We start from the raw sequence: 10000 nt of genomic DNA on the forward strand, positions 1-10000 counted from the left end.
AAAAAAAAGAAAAAAGAAAAAAAAAAGAAACAGAAGAAAAGGAAAAGAAAAGAACAGAAAAAAGAAAAAGAGAGAAGAAAAAGGGTGGGAAAAAAATAACAGTGCCGTTGTTATTCCCTTTAGCAATCGTAAACTCGACGAAGCGAGACACATACGTGGATACATACATGCATATGCACTTATTCAACCCGTTCGTTTTTCCTCCTCCTCCTCCTCCTCCTCCTCCTTTCTCTTCTCCTCTCTCTTCTTTCTTCTCTTTTCTTCTATTCCTTTCTTTCTTTTTCTTTCTCTTTCTCTTTCCTAAGAGACACCTGTTACACTCTCTACGTTAGATATGCTCGAGGTGGCAGTAACAACCCAGACATAACACAACACAACACAGCACAGCACAGCACAGCAACAGCAACAGCAATAGCACTGCACAGCAACAGAGTATACAAGTACCGGTACGACGACTCGAACCTCTTTTTCCCACGATTAAATCAGGTCCGCGAGAACACGCGATATAGTAATACATATACATACGTATATATATATATATATATACAGATTATATATATATATATACATATATACCGTGTGCAACCGGCACCACACAGGGACCTTACGAAGGTCGTACACCATCTGTTCTCTTTCCTCGCAAGTGTTTCCGCATCGAACTCCTCCTCCGCCCACCCTACACTCCCAACTACACCTCCACCCTTTTCTCCTCCTCCTCCTCCTCCTCCTCCTCCTCCTCTTCCTCCTCCTATTTCACTCCTACTCATTAAACTTTGTTAGAGGGCTAACCATCGTTTAATTTCTTTCCTTCCTTACGTTCAATGCGATTCAAAACGTTTGGGTGATGATCGGTCGGTCACGTACTTAACTGTAATTATAGTAAGATTGTCATTGAAATATTTGATATCTCTTTGTGAAGATTGACAGATTGATTTATTAACAATAGTAAAAGGATCTCTTTTTGAATCGTTCATTAAATAATTCTATCTATTTTTATACGAAATTTCGACCGATCACAAGTGTATTACTATATATTTTTCCTTTTGGAATTGTTTCTTATCGATAACAGAGATAATTGTAATTAATATGTTGAAAATATGACTCTAATTTTTAATGACTTTGACTCACCGGAATTGTTCGCCATTGATAACACAGCTGATTGTTTATCTATTTTAATTGGAAAAAATGGGTTGAATTCTTGATCGTTTTCATTCATTAGATTATATCATTGTTAATTGTAGAAAGAAGTTTCTTCTTCGTTGGTTCCTGTCAATAAGATAATAATGAAGATTTTTAAATAAATATCTGTTTGATTCTTAATATTTTTTGATATTCATCATATAAACACACACACACACACACGCGCTTATATTATTATTAGTAATACAAACTTGCCTTATTAATCTTCTTATCGATAATTACTGCCAACTGCAACAATTTCCATAGAAAAATATTTCGTTCGTTGATACCTCGGACTCGTCGGATATATTATTAATAGCGCAAGCTGGTTTTATCAATTTTTCTTTCCAGTTGTTTATTTATTTACTTTTCCTTTTACCAATAACTCTGCCAACTGTAACAATTTCCATAGAAAAAAAAAAAAAAAAAAAAAAAAGAAAAGAAAAAAGAAATTTAATCCTCGACACTTTGGATAATATAAAAACCAGTTAAACTCGTTTGTCAACGATAAAAAAAAAGATCGTCCATTTCGATCGTCAATTCTAATAACAAAAATAAAAACGAAAACAAAAAATAAAGAAAAAAAGAAAGAAAGAAAGAAAGAAACGATAAATAAAAATCTTTTGTGAGGATAAAAAAGGAAACTAGGACGTAAGACACTTTATATAGGAGAATCTCGTAGGATACCAGAGAAAGAGAAAGGAAAAAGAAAGAAAAAAAAAAAAAAAAGAAAGAAAGAAAGAAAGGAAAAAAAAATGAATAGAAGGGAATTTATAGTGAAAGAAAAATAAAGCAAGACCTGATCTTCTGGTATGTTCTCCTTTCTATATAAGAAATCCTATGATGAAAATCCGTCGTTTCGATGAAAAAACATGTAGGAAGACTCATACCCATTATACCCATACACACATACGTTATCCTTCTCCCACTTTATATCTTCATGTAAGAGATTTAGGGAACAAAGAGAGATCTAGATCTTTGTGGTAGGGTATCTCTTATGGGAGCTAAAGTATATGGACAGGTAGAGGATACGATCCCATAGTTTTCTTCTTCTTCTTCTTCTTCGTTTACTCCTTCAGGACGTTTCCAAGTAATGGAATCTCATGTTCAACCAAGGAAACAGATGTTGACAGATGAAATCCTGGTCACAATTCTATCTTTCTCTTTTTCTTTTTTTCTCTCTATCTATGTATCTATCTATCTATCTATCTATCTATCTATCTCTTTCTTTCTTTCTCTATCTATCTCACCGTAGAGTGAAAGAGAAATAAGGGAACTTTAGTAATATAACCACTTCGAGAAAGACTTCGGTTTCGCGAACGCCATATGGCGGACCATTGCTAAAAGAGAAAGAAAAGATTTAGCAGAAGAGGATCGACAATCTTACCGAACATATGCCAGTTACTCTACACCAACCTTTCCTTTATTATTTATCACATAGCATTCAACAAATATTTTCATCTTCCTTCAGGAAATAAAGAAAGATTCGATTAACTTTCTACGACCATATTGTTTCCAATATTTGCTAGTTTTCATTTCAATTTTGATTGAGAGATTGAAAGATGATAATGATATTATACAGAAGCTAGAAAGTTTCCAAAGAGATCACAAAAAGTGATCTCTAGATCGGTGAAAATGAAAATGTTTGTTATGCTCCTTTTTTAAAATCGATCCTTGTGGATTAAAAATTTATTACATATTTATTAACAAAATTTGTACGAACCTTTCCTTCTTTTTTTTTTCTTCTTTCTTTCTTTCTTCTTCTCTTCCTCTTCTTTTCCTTTCTTTCTTTCTTTTTTTTGTTCTATCCTGTATTTATAATCTTCATCATCTTTGGATATAATCAATCTTCGCCATTCTATCGTATCAACTTTCTGTTCTATTCACTTTGTTTCTGCAAAAAAGAGAGAGAGAAAAAAAAAACGATTTAGATTCGAGTTGAAGCAAGAGATTGGAATCGATTCTAGAAAATAAGTATCTACAATTTTTTTCTTTTATTTTTTATTTTTTTTTTATTTTATTTCTTTAAAACGATTTCAATAATTTACAATTTAGTTCAACGTACGAACGTGTCATGTATGTCACCTGTCTGTCTCAGGGTATAACGAGAGGGCTAAAGAAGAAAAACAAGAAAGAATGAAAAGAAAAAAAAAGAGGGTGGGAGGGAGAGAAAGAAAGAAAGAAAGAAAGAAAGAAGAAGTGGAAGGTGCAAAGGGCGAGTGTTCAGGTGTTCTACCTGTGATCTGAAAAAGAGTGTGTGTGTGGATGTGTGTGTTAGAGAGAAAGAGAGAAAACGTCAAAGACGATGTTTTGTGTTCCCGCCAAATCTCCTCAATACTAATACTAATACCAATACCAATACCAATTTCATCACTATAGCTTTCGTTGGCTATTTCGAAGATCCATTGTTGTGAAAAAAAAATTTTTTTTTCTTTTTATTGTAGGCATACAAATATATATATATATATATATATATACACATATGTGGTGTGTATATATGTATATGTATGAATATACTATATATATATATAAATGTATATACCATCTCATGACAATCTCGAAACATACAAGTTAAAGTGTATGCTAACGTAATAAGGTGTCCCTGATGTGTCGACAAAAGGGAAAGGGCCAAAGAACCCCTAAGGGTTTGCCAAGAAGACCTACGAGATATACTTGTTACTCGAACGAACCTTTTTTACTCTCTCTTTCTTTTCCTTTTTTTTCCAGAGATATATATGTAGTTACATACATCTTTTTTTACCGGTCAACTTTTCTTCTTTTTCAGAGTATGAACGATCATACAGTGGAATTGTTTCTATATATTTTTATATTTGTTTATTTATCCTATTTATTCTTATTTTTTGTTTTTTTTTTTTTTTTTAATTTCAATTATACGTTCAACGAAATGTAAATTTTGTTTTTCTGTTATCTTTTATAGATTATTGGCGTGCTCGAAAGGCTGGAGAATGTGGGAAGAAACCATTAACATCATCGAGCGATATAACGAAGCCGCAAGGTGTCGAACGAAGTCCTCGACGAAGTCCTCGAAGCCATTAAAAAAATAAATAAATAAGTAAATAAATAAATAAATAAATAAATAAATAAATAAATAAATAAATAATTCGAATGGTTAAACCGACGAATTATAACTCGACTCGATATAATTTATCTCTACTAATACTAAATGACGTTTCCAATACTATTACTATTTTTTTATTACTAGTACTATTATTATAATATAATAATAATAATAATAATAATAATTGTTATTATTGATTAATGATTATTAATTATTATTATTATTATTATTATTATTATTATTATTATTATTATTATTATTATTATTAGTATGTTCGAGTTGTATATTTATTCTTTCGTACCGTCATAAGACATAGTGCGATCACTCTAATTATCGTTACTTTATCATTGTTTAGCGTTAATGTACGTAAATAATTAATTCATAAAGAGGTAAAAGGACATACATACGCAACACACACACATACACACACACGTATATTATATTAAAAAAGGAAAAATGAAAAAAAAAAAAAGAGATAAACGCGATTTAATGGAGGTTTGAATGGATCGTCCATGATCTTTGAAAGTCGTGATCGTGGCAACTAGATATATAAATAAAAAGAAAGAGGAAAAAAAATTATACATATATGACAGAAAAAGAATTAATTATGGAATATATAAATATATATATATATATATATATAAAAGGAATATAATTCTTTCTGGACGATCTTATATAATTTCGTAAAATCGTCTTTCGAGAGATTAATAAAAAACAAATAAATTAATCAATCAATCAATCAATCAATCAATCTGCCGATCCATGCTTTCGTTGTAATAATTAATTCTAAGCAAAGGACGATTCCACTGAAAGCCTGAAACTGTTCGTTCCATATTATTTAGGAGCAACGATACAGCACCTCCAAAGATTTTAATCTATCTACATACATATCTATTTTATCTTACTATATAAGAGAGGGAGAGAGAGAAAGAGAGAGAGATAGAGAGAGGAGAAAAAATGTCCTATTTATAATCGACCAATTAGGGTTTATTAGGATTAGGGCAAAACTCTAGTCATTTAGTCGTTTAAGTTAGATGCGAAAATATAATAATAATAATAATAATAATAATAATAATAATAATAATAATAATAATAATAATAATAATAATAATGATAATGATAATGATAATAATGATAATGATAATAATAATAATAAACAAGTGGCTTTTATAAGTTTTTTTTTTGCTTTGATTTTCTTTTTCTTTTCCTCCATTCATTCATCCCCTTCCCTCTCTCCCACCCTTCAAAATTTTTTCTAATTTTTATATACTGAAAATTTCTCAATATAAAATAACGAGCAAGGAAAAAAGAAGACGATGAGAATGAAGAAGAAAAATAGGATTTTAAAAGCTTCAAAAAGATATCGTTCGATTTGGAAAGATTAGAAAGTAATAAATTTTTTTTTACTTTCAACGAAGAAGAAAGACGATACGTTTTCGCAGTTCCTTTTCTCGAAAGTTAAAAAAAAATTTTTTTTTTTTTTGAGTTTTTAATAGCGTCAGAATTAATATATTCGTTGTTATTATCATTATTATTATTGTTGTTTTCTTTTTCTAACATTACGATCTCTGATTAGTTTCATATCCATCTTTTCTTTTTTTTTTTACAAAACATATTTCGATTAATGGCGTATAAAAAAAAAAAAAAAAGAAAGATACTTTTATTAATCATAACTATTGCTATTAATCTAATTTTGTTGCATATATTATTCCGGAATTCGTCGTTTAATAATAATAATTGAAAAAAAAAATTATTATTATTTCTTTTTTAAATTAAAAAATCGCTTGGTAATTAGACGTATGTCTGTATATGATGTCGTTCGATCATGGTACCGATCTAAGAGATTTAATTTCAATTTTAATCTTAAAAGTTAATAATAACAACACGATACGACTTTCGTAGCAAGTAAATCATTATATTTTATATTATCGTTCTAACGATGACAGATAGGACACGCCTGTAAAAATTGAGACACGAATTATTGAGAAAATTATACACCTGAAGAGAGAAAGATAAAGAGATAGAGAGTTCATAGAGAATCGTATTTTGTAACGAATATAACTTTTTACATGTGTCCCACCTGGAAACAAACCGCGCGTGCCTTCATGGTGGTCTCTTGATGCCACTACATGGGGGCACCATACGGGGTGACAACGAAATAACAACACGAGTTTAGTGTTCACAGTGATCTATCTTTTTTATCTTGTCGAATGATATATATGAACTCGACTTTATTCTATCAACATTATAATATGATATAATTAAAAAAAAAAAAAAGGAAAGAAAACAAAAAAAAAGACGATTGATATTTAAGACGACGATACTATAAGATAAATAAATAAAAAAAATAAAAAAAATTCTAAAAAATACTTTCATTCAAAATTACTCTTCCTTTCTTTTATTTTTATTTTTTTTTTTTCATTTTCTTTTATTTTTCACATATAGAATGTAGAGACCGTGGGAAATATTCCCATAAAAAAAAGTTAATAGAATCGGGAAAATTATTATCCAAGCTTAACATAGTTTCATTTATTATTTTTCTCACGATTAATTAACCGGAACATACATTAATCGGATTTCCTTTTATGGTGTAACGGTCGGAAATCCATTATTGAGAAGCGTAGGAGGACCCATCGATTTTTCGATTTAACGGTATCGTGCCGACGATGGGAAAAAGAGAGGGGTGACAAGAGGAAAGAGAGAGAGAGAGAGAAAGAGAGAGAGAGAGGGTAGTATTAGTTGGTATTATCGAAACTGACCCACGGGGGTTATGGGGATGACAGCCATTAAAAGTAGTACGCACCAGCTGCTCGCTCTCTCTGTTCTGTTATTCCCCATATACCCCCATATATACTCGGAAGACCCTCTAGTAAACATCGTGTGCATTGTAATTAACCATATATATGCTTCTACAAACCACCCCCACCAGTCCACCCCCATGTCAGTTTACAGACCCCCTAAAGATAAAAGGGCAGAAGCTCTACGAGCATGTTTAAACTTAATACTTTCTAAAATTACGATAATAATAATATCCAATAAAATATTCGATGAATAAGAATATTATATAATCAAAAGATTGATGATTTTTATTATTATTATTATTATTATTATTATTATTATTTTATTAGAGATTGATTTATTTGTTTATTGTTTTGTAATCTTGTTTTTCTTTTTTTTTTCTTTTCCTGGTTCGACTGATAATTATAATAATCGATACGACTACTGTGTTATTTGACTTTTTTTTTTTTTTTTTTTTTTTTTTTGATTAGAAGAAATTGTTGTAACGATAAGTATTAGAAGAAATGTATATCTATACTATATATATATATATATATGCATGTATGATATTTTACAATTTAGAATCGTATTATTAAACAATCGTATTTGTTTCGATTATAAAATATATCTAATTATATAAAATATTATAATTATCTCTAAAAAAAAAAAAAAAAAAAAGAATGAAGAAAATGGAACCTCGAATAATTAGATTTGCAATGTATTAAAAAATATACCAATGACTTCATACTTTATTATCTTTCCTCTGTATTATAACATTTTAAACGTAATAAAGATGTGACAGGAAAAAAGAAGAAAAGAAAAAAAGAAAGAAAAAAAAAAAGAAACAGAAAAAGAGTTTGACACGTGTGATATGTAACGTGTTACACGTCGATTATACCTATCGCCCCAGCCAGACACGCATAATCAAACGGATGGGACTTCCAACTCGCAATTGAATTAACCGAACTATCGATTTGCATCGAAGAGTTGAACACCTGGCCATGACGAATCGACAGGGCCTGCCAATAATCCTTTATACTAAACTAACCCATTCACAAATACTTTTTCTTCTACTCAAATCCAAGAAAATGAAAAAAGAATAATAAGAAAAAAAAAAAAATCATCACAAAACAAATGAAACGAAATAAAATCAAAATTAACAATTTTATCAATTAAAAATTTTCTTGATTTATATTTATTTATTCTCCTTTTTTTTTTTTTTTTTTTTTTTTTTTTAATAAGGATTAGAAAAATTTATACATATATATATATATAAACTAATCGTATCTTGATTATTTTAATCGGCAAATAAAAAAGAATAAATAAATAAATAAATGAATGAATGAATAAAAAATAAAATAAAAATCCTAACGGTCATTCGTTCCAACCAGTTACCAGTACCAACGACAATAAATAATTCAGGTTTATCTAGATAAATAAAAATGCTGAACAAGCTTTCCCTATTCTATTCTATTTAAAGTGTCCACTAACATCATACACACATGCACACAATACCCTAACGAACTTGCCAAGTGGCATTTTACTTTCCAACGGTAATGGCACGCGCGTTATATATAGATTATTATGGTCGATTCAAACGAAAGTCCATTAGTTAATATCCTTGTAAATATGGCGCGGAGGTTACCCTTTCTAACCCTATTTAAGAAAAGAAGAAAGGAAAATAAATAAATAAATAAATAAATAAATAAATAAAATAGGGGAGAAAAGGGTTGCGGTCAGTCCCGACAAGTTTGCAATTAAAGTACATTCACGTACACGTACACATACACACATATATATCTTTTATTTCTAATGTTAATAGGAAGACTCTTCTTAGATCGTCTGATCATGCAATTGTCCTTTTTCTTTTTTTTTTTCCTTTTTAATTTTTACCGTTAAAATGGTCGCTTAAACGGGTTTACTCGTTCGTGTTAAAGACGATGATCGAATGGTCGACGGTTTCTTCAGGATGATCCTTCTACTTTTCTTTTTTCTTTCTTTCTTTCTTTTTTTTTTTTTCTTTTTTCCTTATTAATTCTTGACTTTCTCTCTGGAAGGACACGTGGCTACTATACGTTCCACCTGGCGAGTGTGGTTCAGCAAGGAGATACGAAAGGAGTCCTTCGAAAGGAGTCATTTTCTTTCTTAAGCTACGCTCCTCCTCCTGATTGGTTCGTATTGATCAACGTAAATCGCGTGCAGGAATACGTTCTATGGGTTTTTACATTGTCATGGGTGAAAGGAGGGTAAGAGGGATAGTATACTGTTATCATGACTGGTAAAATTAAATGGAAATATACCGGTAGAAAAGAGAGAGAAAGAGAGAGAGAGAGAGAGAGAGAGAGAGAGAGAGAGAGAGAGAGAGAAAGAGAGATAATAATATTATAAAATAATCGTTCACGGTTATGTTAATCCAACGATAAGATATTTTTTTTGAATAAATTTGTTTTCTTTTTTGCATTCAATTTTTTAGGAATTATTATTAATCTTCTTCTTTTTCTTCTTTCTTTTTTTTTTTTTTTTTTTTTTTTTCTTAATATACGACAAATTAAAATCATTGAAATAATGTCAGATATTTTTTTCACGATTGAATATATACGTATAGGTGTGTACGTGTGCGTGTTTGAATTTTTGTTTCGAAAACTTATAAAAAATCGAACCAACTTCTCTTGCCCTATCTCGAGATATTTCATATTCAATATTGCAAGAATGAAAACGAAATTATACTAATAATTCTAGACATTATTTTTAAGAATTACAATGGACGCACGAATGAATGGGTGTATGAATAAACGAATGAAAAGATCATTCAACATTCTCTTTAAGTCTACTACTTTTTTCGAATCGTCTAGAGAAAATATAAAAAAAAATAGAGAGAGAGAGAGAGAGAGAGAGAGAGAGAGAGAGAGAAAATAAAACACAATCCAACTACTTCAAAGTCAAAATTATTTTTTTTTTTATTTT

The 10000-nt window shown here is 29.9% G+C and overlaps 1 protein-coding gene and 2 long non-coding RNA genes across 4 annotated transcripts in view; 1 reads left to right on the forward strand and 2 right to left on the reverse strand.

Moving 5' to 3' along the window:
• LOC122635292 overlaps positions 1–1263 on the reverse strand; it is a 12945-nt gene extending 11682 nt beyond the window's left edge. The window contains exons 1-2 of one of the 2 annotated variants that reach the window (XR_006328627.1): positions 1129–1263; positions 790–868 (exon numbers count right to left, since the gene is read on the reverse strand). This is a non-coding gene — a long non-coding RNA (uncharacterized LOC122635292). The remainder of the gene's footprint in view (positions 1–789; positions 869–1128) is intronic. The other variant, XR_006328628.1, reaches the window with a different exon arrangement.
• The window catches only part of LOC122635290, a 9270-nt gene extending 4884 nt beyond the window's left edge, over positions 1–4386 (forward strand). Inside the window, exon 2 of the mRNA XM_043825334.1 lies at positions 4118–4386. Within this exon, the coding sequence (XP_043681269.1) occupies positions 4118–4236 (119 nt within the window). The 3' untranslated portion in view covers positions 4237–4386. The remainder of the gene's footprint in view (positions 1–4117) is intronic.
• Positions 1401–2916, reverse strand: LOC122635293. The gene is made up of 3 exons (XR_006328629.1): positions 2903–2916; positions 1979–2519; positions 1401–1573 (listed from the first exon to the last, which is right to left on the reverse strand). It is a non-coding gene; the product is annotated as an uncharacterized LOC122635293 (long non-coding RNA).
• Positions 4387–10000: the final 5614 nt, after the last annotated feature.

This window comes from Vespula pensylvanica, chromosome 17, assembly GCF_014466175.1.
Source record: "Vespula pensylvanica isolate Volc-1 chromosome 17, ASM1446617v1, whole genome shotgun sequence".
Taxonomy (NCBI): domain Eukaryota; kingdom Metazoa; phylum Arthropoda; class Insecta; order Hymenoptera; family Vespidae; genus Vespula; species Vespula pensylvanica.